The 17,317-nt window shown below is 28.8% G+C and overlaps 1 protein-coding gene across 2 annotated transcripts; it reads left to right on the plus strand.

Moving 5' to 3' along the window:
- The first annotated feature begins 8,742 nt into the window (after positions 1–8,742).
- On the plus strand, positions 8,743–11,485 carry LOC109798271 (uncharacterized). 2 transcript variants are annotated; one of them, XM_020358479.3, is made up of 3 exons: positions 8,884–8,901; positions 9,756–9,837; positions 10,795–11,485. In XM_020358479.3, the coding sequence occupies exons 2-3, from the start codon at positions 9,806–9,808 to the stop codon at positions 11,267–11,269; spliced, it is 507 nt and encodes a 168-aa protein (XP_020214068.2). In that variant the 5' UTR covers positions 8,884–8,901; positions 9,756–9,805; the 3' UTR covers positions 11,270–11,485. The 2 variants fall into 2 exon arrangements, with proteins under 2 accessions (XP_020214069.1, XP_020214068.2); XM_020358480.3 differs by lacking the exon at positions 9,756–9,837 and having other exon boundaries at positions 8,743–8,901.
- Positions 11,486–17,317: the final 5,832 nt, after the last annotated feature.

Below are 17,317 nucleotides of genomic sequence, written 5' to 3' on the forward strand. Positions count from 1 at the left end.
CCCTCCTAGAACATATGTGAATTTCATGTCGAAATCACAAGCTGCGAATACGTTTTGGGTTGGCCAATCTTTTCTTCCACGAAAATGGGGGGCATCTGATCTTGCTACTTTAACTCGAACATGAGTTCCATCTATTGCCCCTAAACAATCCTAAGTACAAACAATATGATAGTAATACGTTATTTTTAATGTTCAAATACGTCTATGTGATGTAATAATTTAGTTTGATACTGAATTACCTTAAAGTACGGGTAAAACCGGCTATTGTTTAAGATATAAGGATCAACATTTCTGCCTGATGGCTGAACTAACATTTCTCCCTCCAACATAATGACCGCATTCAACACGTTATGAAAGTGTCGACTAACGGTTTCCCCAGATCGATGGAAAAAAAATGAAACACTTCGATTTTAACATTGTGTCCGATAATATGGAGGAATTTAGCCACTTGTTCTTCCACTATTGATCGGAAGGCATCCTTGACCAATCCAGTTGCCCTTACTCGTTCACATAAGTTAATGAATGCCGCAGGTCCCATGCGAATAATGTCACGACATTGTTCGGTGTGAATAAGGTATGACATCAACTCATTCCTACGACGTTCTTTTTGAGAAATGAAGTCCCTAATGTTACTTATGGGACAACGTATGGTACACAACATATTTAACCCAAAAGCTACGAGACAAAGGATTGTCATTGCTCCTACTTGGGTTCGCATTTGTATTTGACTTTGTATTTGTGTAATTAAATTCAAGTCCAAATCATTATCCATTTCTTCATTGTCTAAACTAACAACATCGATATTTTCGTCTGGCATCTGAATATTTTTCGAAATAACAAATTTATTATTCTAATCAAATATAATTAAAAACAAAAATATAAACCCTAAAAAAATATAACCTAACTTTAATATATATCAAAGTGAGAACATAAAAATATTAATATTTAATATTATTATTTTATTTATATCTATAAATTAAATAATTATTTAACTTATATATATATATATATATTAAATATTAAATATTTAATATATATATATAAATTAATTATAATTATTTAATATTAATATTTAATTTATATATATATATATATAATATTAATATTTAATATAATTATTTAAGGTATTATATATTAAATATTAATTATATATATATATATATATATACGGATTAATAACAAATTAATGTGCCCAGAACGGGCCGTTCTGGACGCATTTTGCATGGCTCTTTGACATACCCAGAACGGCCCGTTCTCATACTAGAACGGGCCGTTCTAGGGTTGAAATTTATCCACAAAGCCCAAAAGTGGAACGACCCATTCTGATTTCGCATATTTCTCATAAAATGCATTTTGAAACGGGCCGTTCCGGGACCGTTCCGGGTTCCACTGTTAGCGAAAATACCCTGCATAATCGATTATGCTTGGCACATAATCGATTATGGCCTTGCATAATCGATTATGTAGCCAACCATAATTGATTATCCTCCTTCATATATATCAAATGACATCAAACTAACCTTCAATGGAGGAGCTCCTTCCACAATCACTCACCACCAACACGCACCAGCCACCACCAGCCACGCACCAGCCCGTGAAGAACGTGAGCAACACCAACCGAAATTACTCAACCGAAATTCTGTCCAGAATACCACAAAGAGAGCTTCCTCTTATATTATTATTTCAAACGCAACGACAAAGCCCCTTCAATAATCCCAGTCAACAATGGCAGAGATTCCTGCCAGTATGCATGCATGAGACAAGGACGGTTCGTGAAATGGCAGAGATTCCTCTGCTGCATGGCACATGCATGGGAGGGGCATTTTCGGATTTTCACAAATCCTACGTGTCTTTCACCTCCTTTTTTCCCTTTTGTGCGAGGAGAGCAACAGTGCTTCTCCTCGCTTTTCTTCGCCTTTCCTTCGTTCTAAATCAGGGGAAACAAACGGATACTTTCCACGCCTTTCTTTACTCGTGAACAATACTTTCCTGGAAACAAACACTACCGTAATGTTTAATTTTTGCATGTCACATCACTTATTAAATCATATGTTAGGTCACATCATATGGTAATTGCATATCATATCACTTACCAAATCATATGCTAAGACCCGCCATGTGGTAATTGCATGTGATATCTCACTTTAATTGGTTGTTGGATTCGGAAAGTATTGTCTCTAAAGTAACAAATTGTTAATATATTTTTAAAAACGTAAATTTATAATTATATTAATTTGAAATTAAAAATATGTGTGATTAAAGTGATACTACTAATATATATTCAAAGACTATAAAGACTATAAAAATAATAAATAGTTAAATTTAAAATTTTATTTAACATTCTATTGATTTATTTAACAAAATTTTTAATTTTAAAAACTTGTATAATAATATTTTACAAATTCAAGAACTAAAATAAATGTGTATTCTTAAATTATGTTAAATTTGTTATGAAATATATATAACTGAGTTAGTCAAACTTTCAAAATCAAAATTATAAAGATCTAGTAAAAAAATATTAATTAAGCTGATTTAAACTTTGAAATAATTGAGTATTAGAGTTAGTCTAGTGGTTGGATGGGGAGGGATTAAAGTAGTCAGAAACATGAAGACCTAGGTTCAATCCTCATTACAACTATTTTTGTAATCTTTTCTATCTTTAAAAAAAAAACTTGAAATAATTGGTTCACTATAAAAAAGACTTCTTATTTTTATTTTAAAATAATAATATGATCATGATTGATTTAATTTTAGTCTAATATTATGATAACTGAAAGTTATATTAACTTTATTTATTTAGTTTATAGTTATAATTATGATATTATTGTGTATTGTTAAAATTAAAAATTAAATGTTATCACTGGTTTACATTTTTGCAATCTTAAAAGTTAAATCCAAAAATGGCATGCAATTCATTTTCTAAAACAAACAGTTTTTTTTTTAAATACTTTTTATTTATACAATTAATAAAAATAGAATATGTTTATTTATTAATAGTTAAAATATCAATTGCATAAAAAATCAAAATATTATTTAATAATTAGTAAAATAAAATATGGATTAATACTCGTATTGTGTTAAGAAAATAAACTTAATTAATGTATCAAAAGGAAAATAAAATTAATTAGAATTAATGTATTAATATTATAAAACTTTTTCAAATTCATATTTAATTATATATTAGCACATATAATAAGTTTTATTTTATTTGTCTTAATGATTATTTTTTAAAAACATATATTTAAAATAAGTTTTAAGTAATTGAGTGTTTAATTATTTTTTTTTTGAAAGTGTGCATGTTTGATAAATATTTTGTTAGTTTTAGTTAATTTTCCAAGTTGAATTTTGTTTTGATCAAATACACCTGTTTTTTTTAGGGTTGGTCTAATGGAGATTATGGTAATTTATGCATTTTGATAAGTTCTAACATTGTTTAACCATACGAGTAGTGTTCGATAAACAAACTTATTTTAATAACTCGTGCTATTTTTTTCTCACTATTTTAAGTAGCATTTTTTAACTTTTAGATTTGTATATTTTATTTTTCTTTTACTATTAAAATATTTTTTCCCTTCCATGACATATTGAATGTAATGAAAGTATGAATTATACTTGGAGGTAAAAATAAATTAGAAAGGTTTGTGATTATTAAAATGGTTAAAGTTAGACTTTTTTTTAATTATTATTATTTTAGTTTTTAATTATGATATTTAAAAAAAGTAGATCTCTCTACTCTTTGAGCACCTTTTAGATTGCCTAGTTCTCACTGAACAATCCTTTGACAGATAATCTATTTGGTTACATCTAAAACACTTGTTCTCGGTATACAGACAACATCTAATGAAATGAGTTCCTTCGCATACATAACATCTAAGACTAACAACTCCACCCTAAGCCCTTCCCCTTGTTGTGTCAGTAGCAATGTTTTAAAACCCGGACCGACTCGGCCAGTCGGACTGGTTGGACCGGGAACCGGTGGTCCAGCCGATTCGAATCTGAAGTTGGATCGGTTATGCAGTCGACCCATTTCAAACCGGATTGAACCGGTCAATTTTCCGGTTCAACCGGTGAACAGGTGGGTCAAACCGGTTCAACCACTTTTTTTTCTTATTTTTTTTAAAATTTTTTAAGGGACCATAAATCACAAAAATAATAATGAAAATTGAATCTCTTAATGAAAAAGCAAGGAGTCTTATTAAATATAACAATGACTACTTGTTCTAATATATTTGTTTGCAATATATACAACTTAAATAACTTTTATAGTATATTATTAATTTTAAATTATATATTTAATAATGCAATATCTATGTAAATATTACATATATTATTTTGTGATATTAATTGCAAGCATATTATATATGTACATATTATTTATATTTTTAATTTGTATTAATATACCGTTTAACATGTAATTTTTTTATGTATTTTTTTACAAAATAAAAATAAAAATAATTTTAAATAAGATAGAAAAATTGAAATTTAAAATAAGATGAATTTATTAAAATTTATAAGTATAAAAAATATATTTAATATAAATATTTTTTTAATAAAAATCGAGTCATGCGGTTCAACTAGTGACCCAACGGTTCAACCTTTGACCCACTGACCCAGTACCTTAACCAGTTCGATGACCGGTCCGGTTTTTAAAACTATGGTCAGTAGGTTTCCTTGTGACCAGACCCCTTTGTTAAGGTTAGGACATATCATAAAGCTTCTCTATAACCTTCAACCCTCTTGGATCCAACTAGTCTTAGAAGTTTTCACTACTCAATTACCACCTTCCAACCTCTCAATTACTTTAGCCTTTTATACCAAGGTTGAAAACTTGATGGTTATAAGCACCACCACCCTCTTTGACTTATGCTTCAAACCCTCAGCAAACTTCTTGCACTTCTAGGTTTTAGAGATAGTTTGAGTAAAAATGTGTCAAGTGTTCGAACCTCATTGCATAATCTGAAACTGACAAGTACTCTTGGTGTAGTCTTATGAACTCAATCTCATGAACTTTACCACCTAGGCGTGCCTCGCACTTTTTAAGAAATACTTTTCAAGAAACACTATCTTGAAGTATTCCCAATCAACAACCATTCCTCAAACAATCAACATCTACTAAGTGCACCTCCACTAGTATTCTACCTCTTCAACCAACATGTATTTCGCATAAGCTAACTTCTTATCCAAAGAGCATCATAACACAATAAATATTTTCTCCATCCCATAGATATAGTGGTCAGCTGCCTCTGGATCTGCATCTCCCCTAAACTAAGGAGGGTGATACTTCCAAAACTCTATCAAGTCTTAACTCTCCTGAGACCCAATTGGTCTGGTTGCCTCAACGATAGTTTGTTGTGTTTCCACCTAAGCAAAGTAGGTGTTCTACTGTTGCATAGCCATGGTCATCATCTCCATGGCACATGCTATCTATTTATTTGATCTAAACGTCTTATACATAAATCAATAAATTACAACACAACAACTTAGTTTCTTAGATGTCGCCACTTAAACAAGGAAATCTAATACTATTGTCAGGGTAGAACAATTGGGTATAGGCCTACCACGGCATTAGCTAACTTAACCAAGCCTCCTATGTAATTAGCGACTAACTACCCTCCAAATACTATACCCTTTTGATACTTAGTTAAAAACTAAGTTCTTGACTTCGTACTTTACAATTGATTGGTCACTTGTAATCAATGTAGCTCAACCTTGTCCACACATAGTATTAACTAAGTTTTAAAGGAGATTCAACACAATTATCCACTTCAAAGGTTAACTTTCAAAGAAGGGTTTTCAATAAATTGGGCTCTAAAAGAAACACAAAATAGTATTCACACAATGAGATATACAACTTTGGAAAATCTCCCTTCTAGTCTTAAGTGGTCATCACAACTTAACAATGCAACAACTTTTTACATATTCAACATAATAACGAAATCAACATACAACTCTAAATCTCACAACATACATCTCAACTTATATTCAACTTCTCAAGTAACAACCCACAACATAATTATCACACACAACTTCATCTCTGCAACTCATTCATCATATACTCATTTAATAACTAAATCAACAAGTATTCGACACTTCATTAACTACATCATCGTGTTTTTCTTTAGCAACCAACACCCGACACTACAAAGCCAACGTTTGACACCATCTAGGTAGGGAGCTCTTTGCCTCGTCTACGCTTGGCGCTACACAATGTGCGCCCAGCGTGGCTAAGGTAGAGGTCCCTAAGACCTCGCGCTTGACATGGTGAAGCACCAAGCCCGACCCCATCTTAAGCAGAGGATCTTTGCCTAACTCATATTCGACATCGTCATACCAAGGCTTAACATAATCCAGATAGAGAGCTCTGGCTTGGCCACGTTGGACGCCACTCAACTTTGGGCCTAACACCATCAAGTTAGAGAGTTCTCAAGGTCCTCATGACTGATGTCGTTCAAGCCATGCTTGATGCCATGTCAACTTGAGACAAGTCTCTCTCCTTACATCCAATGCCACTGATCTTGTGTCTAACATGATTGAGACAAAAAGTATTAAGTTAGAATAGTGCCCGACACCACAAAGGCACGCCCAACATGATATCAAAATTATAAATAGGCATAACTTGATTTTGACTCAAAACCTGCAATGCAACAAGAATACTATGCATGCAACAACAAACGAAAATTATACACATCCCAACCAACACATATATACTCATACAACATGCAATCACAATCATCTCAACATCATCACTTTCTTCATCATAAGTCCAACACCTCAACTTTCACCACAACCCATTAATTTTCTACCAACATGGAAAAAATCATAAGTGAAAAATTCTTAAGGGATTCATACAACATGAAATCAGTACATCATTCTAGAACTCAACAATTCCACTAAAAGGCAAAAATCTAGCTTCCTTTACCTCGAGTAGCTTGAAACCAAGATAGAAGAGAAGAAACTCCAAAGCCCGACAATACAAATTCAAATGGATCAACAACTTGATTCAAGGCTTCTGAGCACCTAAATTCACCAACAAGACAACATAATAAAGAACAAAGAAGGAAATGAGAAGATTGAAAGAAAACGAAATTTACGGATCAAAAATCTTCTCCCTAGAATCCTTTCTCTTATGAAGTTGAGGAAAATAGTGTATGAGGTTTTGTTCAAAATAAAAACCTTATATACTCTTCCTCTTAGAGTCAAACTAACTCTCTGCACAAAGAAATTTTTAACACTACTAAACTCTTAAAGAACCATTAGACCTCAAAGTCTCTGAAGACTAATTAGCAACACAACTTAACAACATGAAAAATTTAAAATTATTATAACACTTCCACAACTCATAGTGTTACACCTCTCACCTTTAAGAGATATTGTAGACAAACACAAGTCTTTAGGGTGGTCACCTTCCAAATCTCCTAGTAGCTTTTTAGTTTCTTCAAAACCTAGAGGACAAAACATGAATGTTAAAATAAAAAGCGTAACCCTACTACGCTCACAATCCTAATTTATAAAAATTTTCCTACCCTTATTTTATTTTTAAATAAAATATAATTAAATATTTTATAATATAAAACGCATATTTTCTAAAATAAATTTAATCAAAAATACTTATTTTCTCCAAATACTTACTATAATAATGATTTCACAAATATTTCTTTATTAATTAAAAATCTTTAAAATATTTTATAAAATCTCTTTAATTAATTAAAACATCATTTTATCATTTTATAAAATTTAGGTTGTTACAAAATGTTGTGTATTGATGTGCATTCAATAGAAGGAGTTGTTTGTAATTACTAAAGATTGTTATTAAATGTAAAACAAACAAATTCTTTCTCATTAATATATGATTGTGAGAGAATATCAATAAAACAAATACATACAAACAATATATGTTGGTTTTTGAGTTTTTTTTTTGGTATTATTTTTTTTTGTGTTGAAACTTGTCTCAATATGAGATCACTAGGGTTAATCTAGTGATTAGGTAGAGAGGGGTTGGGATAGTTAGAAGCATGAGGATCTAGGTTCAATTCTCATTGCAACCATCTTTATAATCTTTCTTATCTTTACCAAAAAAAACATATGTATGAAAATTATTAAACCTAATTAATTTCAAAAAGAAAAAGTTTCATAATCATGGTAAAAATTTCTTAAAGATGAGACCAAAAAATAATTAAAAGTTCAAAAAATCTAATATCATATTATTTTTTAATTATATATAAAATATATTTTACGCATAATTTTTACCATGCTTATAATTTTTTTATTTAAACAACAATTAAATTTTATAATTTTGATATAAGTAAATCTATTATTACATATTTTACGTCTTGAATTAATTAAAAATTAATTCAAAATCATCTCATAAAATTTAAAATAATTTTTTAAAAAAAGAATCAAATTAATTTTAAATATAATAAATTAAAAATTAAAATAAACATTTTAACATATAAAGAATCAAAATAAATATAAAAAATAAGATAAAAGACTAAAAGAGAAATTTAACCAAAATTATTTTATAATATCTCCCATTAAACTTTTTTTTTATCAATTACTAGCATGCATAAAATTTAATCATACATTTATAGTTCAATGAATTCATTTAATAATTTATTACTTTCAATTAATAATTCTCGATCATCATATCACCTACTTATTTTATTTTATTTTTATGGCACTTTAAAAAAGTTAAATTAAAAAAGAAGACAAGGGCGTGTCACGTCACGTATGGAACTGTGGGCTGCTAGCACCAACCTAGTATAAGTTTGGGGCATACCAGAAACCATTTCTTAAACCCTTTGCTCTCTCTCTCTCTCTCTCTCTCTCTCTCTCTCTCTCTCTCTCTCTCTCTCGAACAACATCGTTTTCTCCGCTTTCAACACCCACCATCTTCTCTTCTCTGTAAGCCCCTTTCATATTCTTGTTCTACTATGGGTTATTATTTTTTGAGCCTGTTATATCTCTTCATCAAACCTTGATCATATTTTTTCTTTTCTCTTACCAACTGCATATACATATCTTGTGATTTTTGTATCAAACAGCATCTTCAACTATTCATTTTTTTTTTGTTAGAGAACGATAAAATATATCTTTTTTCTTAAACCCCCTTTGATGGGGTTTGGGGTTTTTGTGTGACCAATTATTTTGTTGAAATATTTTACATCTTTTGCAGTTTTGCTATGCTCTCTTTTTTATTCGTGTCTTGCACTGTTGCTTGGCTGGGATTGTCATCTAATTAGGAGGTTTCGATGCAAAGGGACAAACTTTTTGTTGTTTGTCGACTTTATTTCTTTGATTGTTTAGTGATGCAGTTGGATGTTGGTTCTAGAGTTTCAGGGTCTGTCTCTAGACTGGTTATGAAAGTGTTTAAGCTTTATGTGCATATTATTGTTTGAGGATATTGGATTCGAGACCGAATGTGCTGTTTTGTATGTTGGTTTTGTTGTAATTGTAAATTGGAGCTTCGAGTGAAGAGCAGAGAGCCACCAGCTTGCTTCTTCTCATACTGCTCCGTAAATCAATAGCCTTTTCGTAGAACAGGAATTGAATTGGTTCCATTCTTGTTAAACTTTTATGGCATAAATTTATTCAAATGTTGTGGTGTGAACTGTGAAGTTACATTTACAATTTTCTTTAGGATTAAAACTATTTTACTGACTTACCTGCCTACCTTTGATGTAGTTGTGATAGTTCTGTTGTTCTCTTCTCTGGTTCTGTAATGTGAAATCTACAACTTTAATGTCATTGCCTACCAGATAGTTGAATATTCACTAGTAAAGGGGTCTTAGCATTATGACACAATGGGATGGGAAGAACTAAGCAAAAGGAAGTATCAAAGTTACTCTCCATTCAATCATTTTTGTGTGTTGAATGTGTGGGCTATTGATTGACATAATTGAGTGACATGAAATAATAAGAATAAACTATCAGATGTTTCTACAAAATGTGGTGCTGTGTCTTGCTGTGTTTTGTCGGTTGGTTGAGTATTGTGGGTCAAATCTCGAAGAGAAAATCCTTTGTTCCTACTATTAAGGGCTATTAACCTGTTTTGATATAAGTTAAAAACACTTTCAGAGTTTCTCTACTGAAAATAAAAAGTATTTTTCAGTAGAGAAGCTTTTAAAAGTGTTTATAAGATTGTATCCAAATAGGTTCTGAGGCCTAGGTCTCCTATAAACTTAAATTGATAGGTGAAGACATAGGATTGGTTTTACATCTCTAACGCATATATCATGATTAAGACATTTTTAACAATGTAGTGGCACAGTAAAAAATCTAAAGATTACTTGTGGAGATAAAAGATAGTTTATTGCACATTCCATTTCAACACTTGCACCATAATTTTATACTGTGTTTTTATCCATATCAATGATGCAAGGGTATTTCAAAATCGATGACACACCTAAATCTACACTAAATGGATACCTAAAGAACTCAAAAGTAACAACAATGTTAAAATTACCACATTCCACGTACTCATGTCGTACACAATTTCTGTACTTGTGCAACATAGATCAGCAATGATTCTTGTATAGTCTTTGTCCTTCATACAATTATAATCCAGGAAATTTTATTCTTTCAGTTTCTTCTGAAGGTTATTGTTATTTGATGAATGCATTTGCCAAGCAATGACAGTCTTGTAGAACTTTAATTGAATCCAGTTGGATTTGAAGTCTTAATTTTTATTCATTAGTAATAGTATATACAACATATCTTAACCGTCATTGCCCTTTGTGAAATAGATAATCACTTATCCCACAAAAGGTAAATTTTGAAGTGTTGATTTATTTTCAGGCTAATCATGGCAACCTTGTCAACTGTGAATCTCTCTCCCCATTGCATGTTTCAAACTCCAAGCAAAAATCAATCCACTATTTCCACCACAGTGAAGTGCCCTTCTTCTCTGGGTTCTGTGAGGAGCGTTTCCAGATCTTTTGGCCTGAAGTCATCCTCTTCATTCAGAGTCACTGCCATGGCGTCTTACAAGGTTAAGCTGATCGGCCCGGATGGAAAAGAGAACGAGTTTGAAGCTGCTGACGACACTTACATCTTGGATGCAGCAGAGAATGCTGGAATTGAACTTCCTTACTCTTGCCGTGCTGGAGCATGCTCCACTTGTGCTGGGAAGATTGTTGCTGGTGCAGTGGATCAGTCTGATGGCTCATTCCTTGATGACAACCAACTGAAGGAAGGATTTCTGCTTACCTGTGTCTCATATCCAACTGCAGACTGTGTTATTGAAACTCACAAGGAAGGAGATCTCTACTGAGTGACCAATGCTGGCCTTGAAGTTGGGAAGTGGGAATTTGAGGTAGACTTTGCAACTAGGTTGCTTGTTCTGCTTTAGAATCAATTTTTCTTTTGGGGTTATTCCTTATTAGTGATTTGGGGTAATGATTTTTGTTTGTGCAAGCAAGCACTGTGATCTTAAGTCGATAAGCACCTTCGGTTGGTTTTGAAATGTGATAGTTTTTACGTGTCTTTACTCATTGAGTATATTAAAAAACATGTTTGGTTACATTCTAATATTCTTAAAAATATATTTAAAATTTTAAATAAAAATAAAAGTTGCAAGGGTATTAAAAAAGATCTTCTCATATTTTCATGAGAATATTATTTTGAGTATATTAAAAAACATGTACCATATTTTCTTAAGTTGCGAAGCTTTAGAACATTAGTGAAATAAATAAAAAAAATTTGAGCATCTTTGAATAAATTAATGAATGTATGTTTCATACGGCGCATTTAAATAGTTATGTTACAGTTTTTGAATCCTTGAATAATTTAATAAACGTTAGTTCCATATGGCACATTTAAATAGTTAAAATACAATTTTTGTTTGATTAACATTTTGCTCGCCTAAGCATAAGGGATATCTATTGACACGTTCTCTATTCCTTTTGACTATAAAATATGTTAATCTAGATATGACTATGAAGCTGTTGACACATATATATATATATATATATATATATATATATATATATATATATGAAGAAGGTTATAATAATATCAGTATAACTTTTACTAAGTATTACACTGCTTAATAACTTGTATTAAATTTGAATTTTGTAAATTTAAACGTTAGATTGAAAGTTCTTTACTTTTAGATTATATATACAAAATTTTATATTAATACAAGATAATTTAATACTTCATTCTTATAAAATAAAATTGACGTAATATATATATTTTAAAATATATTAAAATATGAATATTTTGATTATCTTCAAGTTCTTGTTCAATTTTAACAAAATTTGATATACACGTATAAAGTGATATGAACTTTCAATCTAATGATTGAATTTATAAAATTCATATTTAATATAAAGTTATTGAGCGGTATAATACTTAGTAAAAATTACACTGGTGTTATTATAACCCTTCTCTTTATATATATATATATATATATATATATATATATATATATATATATATATATATATATATATATATATTAAACAATATATATGTATTAAACAATAGGCATTAACATGTTTTAATGACTTCTATCTACCTTATTGTTAAAGTATTTCGGATGTATTTTTTAACAATTATTCTCGTGTGAGCTTTATAGTTCCATACGTTTGTAGCTTTACTGATTCATATAATCATATCGTTATCATTTATATATAGGTGTAATTTTAAGAATGTTTCTATTTACTTACTTATTGAAATACTTAAAAAAAAGACTTGTGCAAAACACAGTTATCTTTCCTAGTAATGTAATAAAAATAACTAAAGCTCCTACAACGCAATTAATTAGTTATATTGCATCAACTTGTTTGATTAATTTTTGTTCACCTAAACAAAGGAGGGAGCCAGTGTTTATACTACTATAGTACCTATTCTCTTTTTATTATTTTTATTTTAAAATAAATAAATTAGGGGAAAAAATTCCCATTTATCCGTCCATACTCCATATCGAGTTTCAACTTGCGTGAACTTATAATAAAGTGTTCTTCGAAAGAAAAAGAAAACACTGCAAATTTCTGTTTTAAAACTTAAACTGCGAATTTCTGTATTTAAAACTTTAGTTCATCAAGTTTACTCAAATTCCATATGTCAATAGTGGATTTATAAAAAATTGTGAAATATTGGCTAGCCAATAACTATAACTTAATAAAGGGGATAACCTTTTTTTTTATATATATGATATTTTCTTTTCAATTTTATCCTTCTAATTTTTAAAAATCATTCTACAAATTATCCACATCAATCAATTAACTATTCATTAATATATAATTTTTACATTTTTTTTAAATAAAGAGACACGAAATACCTCTATTTCTTATTAGTAAATATAGAGACAATGATAAATTAAGTAAATTTAAATTTAACCAAATAAATATGATTGTTTAGCCAAACATGATTTATATTTAGAGTATGATTGTGTTGATTATAATTTTATTCCTATTTTTTTTTTTATTTACCTCTCTTAGGGATGTACTTTTTCACATGGATTTTAAATAAATTTGTTGGCAAGAGTTAGACCCTTCCATTTAAAAAAAATGATATATTTATTTGTTACAGAGCTAATAAAATCTAGTATATTCTGGGTCAAAAATATGTTTTCTTGACATAATTTTTTTAAAAGACTTGGTTAAACATATATAAAAGTGTAGCCTAGTTATAAGCTTGTTTAAAAACATACTCTATGATAAATTAACATAAAAAAAGGTAAAAATAAGTATGTTAGACTTTATGGGAATAAGTCTAACTTATTTATATGATATAAATATATTTTAAAATTTAATATGACATTCATGATAACTTATTTAAAAAATATTTTATAATAAAACTTCTAAATTGAAAATGAATTTCTTTCAATAAACTTAAGATTGACTCTTAATGTAGGTGGACATGCTTAATATTTAAAAAGATAAATAAATTATGATTTATATATATTATAAAAATTTTGATATAATAATAATACTAATAACAAATATTTTTATTTATTTAAATAGGTTAGTGTGTTAAGCTTTAAATAATTTTTTAAATGACTTAGAGTATGATTTTTTAAACTAAAAAAGTTTTACTTAAAGTTATAGCCTAATTTATTTTCCATGTAAGTCTGGTCTAGCTTGAACACAATATAGACTAGATAAAAAATCCTTATAAATGACCAGACATATTTCCACCCTATACATGAACGAAATGCTATACCAATTTTTGGGATGCATTATGCATAGCACAAGAAGATTTATAATAGCTTCATAGTTGAGTAATGGATCCATTGTTTGCAGAGGAAAATATTGACTTTACTCTAAATGGGTTCTCAGAGCCCAAATTCCATTCGTTCATTGTGTAATGACAAAGGCTGAGCTAGGAGGCATGGCCCAACTATAATAAACTGAACAAGAGGATTAAACCTTAGTTGAGGTATGAATTGAAGTGGAATATACATTGATGAAAAAAATTATAAAGAATTATGAATGCTCTAAATCACGTATATATCTTTTTTCCAACCAATGAAATCATGGTTGTCTCTCTTGATTATTTTAGGTGGGGTTCCATTATTTCTATTGTCTGATTAGGTGAAGCCAAGTTGAGAGTTTCAAAAGCTGTTTGTTACTACATAAGTTTTTGTATAGAGAGATTTGTAGGGTAGGGTAGAGGGTGCATGCATGATGGTTGATGGTAGTTGTTGCTACCCACCAACCCTTTCTAATGAATAGAAGGATTGGTAATTGGTAAGGGCACTAAGGTGAGTGAAAATGGGTCTCATAACATAACATAACATTTCACGTAGCTTTGGAAAAGCACAAGCTGAGATGCAACTTTTTGTTATTTTCCTACTTTTCCAAAGCAAACAAATTTTATCTTTTTTCTTCCCAAGTCATTATTACAAAAAATATCATATTGATACCACTCAGTAAGATTTAATAAGAATTATAAATGTATGCATTTTAAAACAGCACATTTTAAATGTAAAATCGGTTTAAAAAATTCAAATTAAAAATTGAAAGAAAAAAAACATTTTTACAGTATATAATATAATTTAAGTTGATATCATTAAAAATGAATGACACAGTTTTTATTTTTATTTTTACAAAACTTGGATACAATTTCTTATATATGGTTAGTGTTGTTCTCACTTTAACAATATGTACTTGCATTTAATGTAGGTCTCATTATTATACATTTATACGTATTAATAAGTTAAAATTTTAATTCTGATTGGAGAACAACACCAACTATACCTAAATTTAAGTTTTTCTTTTTCCTTTTTTGTATTCATATTAATTTGTAGGCACCATAAACTCACATGATGTTAGACAATTTATGTAGGGAGAAGTCATGTCCAATCTCTATCACAACAGTTACAGAATCATGAGCAAGATTAATTTTTAGTCCAATGAGTTCAAGATGCTCATGATAAGACAAAAACAATAGTAATATTTGAAAAGTTTGATTTGATTTATAAAATAAATTAAGATGAATTAAGTAATATTAGAATTTGTTTGGATAAAGTTTTTCATAAGTATTTCTTATGGAGAAAAATGAGAAGAAAGATTGAAATAAGTTTAACACTAACTTACTGTGGCAAACCTTTTAAGGGATAAGGGGGAGCCACGGCTCCCCCAAACTTTTTTTTAAATATTTTTATATATATTCATATATATATAGATTATTTTATAAAATGACTAATGATAGTATTTTTTTTAAAATTTTATTATCATGCATATTTATTTTGAGTAGAGAAAATAAAATAATTTGTTATTTTTTAATTAGTAAAAAAATTAATATATATAAAAAAATTAATTTGGCACCCTCAAATTTTTTATTGATGTTCCGTCACTGCTAACTTATGCATGAGTTAAAAATAAGATTTTGAAGAAGTTAATAAAAAAAGTACTTATGCATGAATTAATTTTAGCTCAATGCATCTGTAACGAGGATGCTTAATCCTCAGAGATGCTTACTTGTATCTCCCCTCCTTAGATCTACTATCGCATGGAGAATCATCTAAGATTAGTGGCTTTAAGCATTGCAACTTCAAATTTTTAATTAAAAATTAATATTATAATATATATTTTAAGTTAATAAATAAATTATTAATGATATGTAAAAATGTAAGATTTTTTGAGGGACTTAAATATATGCTAAATTGGAAAGGAGAACATTGATAAAGATGCTTGAATTAAAAAAAGTAAAAAATAAGTAATATGTACATGTAGGTTCCACTTAAGAACCTAAAAAATATCTCTAATGGAGATATCCTATAAAAAAAATGTCATCTATCCTTCTTAATTTTCTCTTCTAAAAGTGCTTTTGACAAATTTTACCAAATATATATATAGACCCTTAATCATTCATTAAAAAATCTAACGATTAATATTTAATCTCGTACATGATTTGTTATGTACACTATTCACTATCAATTTCTTATGAATGAGTTATATTATTTTCTTAACTTTCTAAACTCATTTTAGAGGAGCATGTTCCTTAAAAAAAAAATTGTATAAATTACAAATATTCTTCATAAAAAGTAATTTGTTCGAATTGAGTAAAATCATTATAAGTAAAAAGTTTTTTCTTCTAATATTCAATGCAATTATATTACATATCTAAAATTCAAATTTTCAATCACTGTTAAATTAGAATAATTTCACACTTAATTCATACATTTGATGGTAGATTTTTTTTGGAGTTTTAATAATGATACTGTATGATTTCATGTATGTTAGAAATTTTAATTTTATTAAATTATGAAATTATCACATTAATAATATATAGTTAGTAGCCTATAGAAGTTCTATAATGCAACTTTATATATATATATATAAAGTTTGCAACTAGGTTATTATAATTTATCATGTGTAATGTTATAATGCTCAAAGACTTATGATTATGCAAATGTTCTTTTTAAGACTTTATTGATCAATTGGTTATTAAATTACGAGTTATTTTATTAATTATTTAATTTAAAACGTTTGAATATCATAAAAAAAACAAATTAAAAAGAATCAAATCCAACTAAATTGAAACCTAAGAAGTTGGATTCATTCAATATTATACTCAAATGGAATCATATATTATTTTTTTAATGATTGAGAGATGCTTTTTAATGTAAAAATTGAACTAAAAATAGAAGTTGTTAACTTCAGAGATATAATACTTAAATTCCTTAATTAAAGATTGAGCTTGAATCCTCATTTTAGGTATAGAATACACCATTTTATTTCGATAGATGTGGATTCGATGATACATCTAAATCTTGAAAAGAAAAATAAAAAGAAAACCAAACCAAACTTCAAATGATGATAATTCATGCATTGCATCTTCTTTGTTGATCAATTCTGATGGGTATATA

The sequence above is a fragment of the Cajanus cajan genome, chromosome 8 (genome assembly GCF_000230855.2).
Source record: "Cajanus cajan strain Asha chromosome 8, NIPB_CcT2T_4, whole genome shotgun sequence".
NCBI lineage: Eukaryota > Viridiplantae > Streptophyta > Magnoliopsida > Fabales > Fabaceae > Cajanus > Cajanus cajan.

Bases quoted from the DNA above. Each gene is read 5' to 3' on its own strand.
- LOC109798271 (XM_020358479.3), top strand. From the start codon at position 9,806: ATGGGAAGAACTAAGCAAAAGGAAGTATCAAA. The intron at 9,838-10,794 runs GTTACTCTCCAT...ATTTATTTTCAG, and splicing joins AAGCAAAAGGAAGTATCAAA to GCTAATCATGGCAACCTTGT.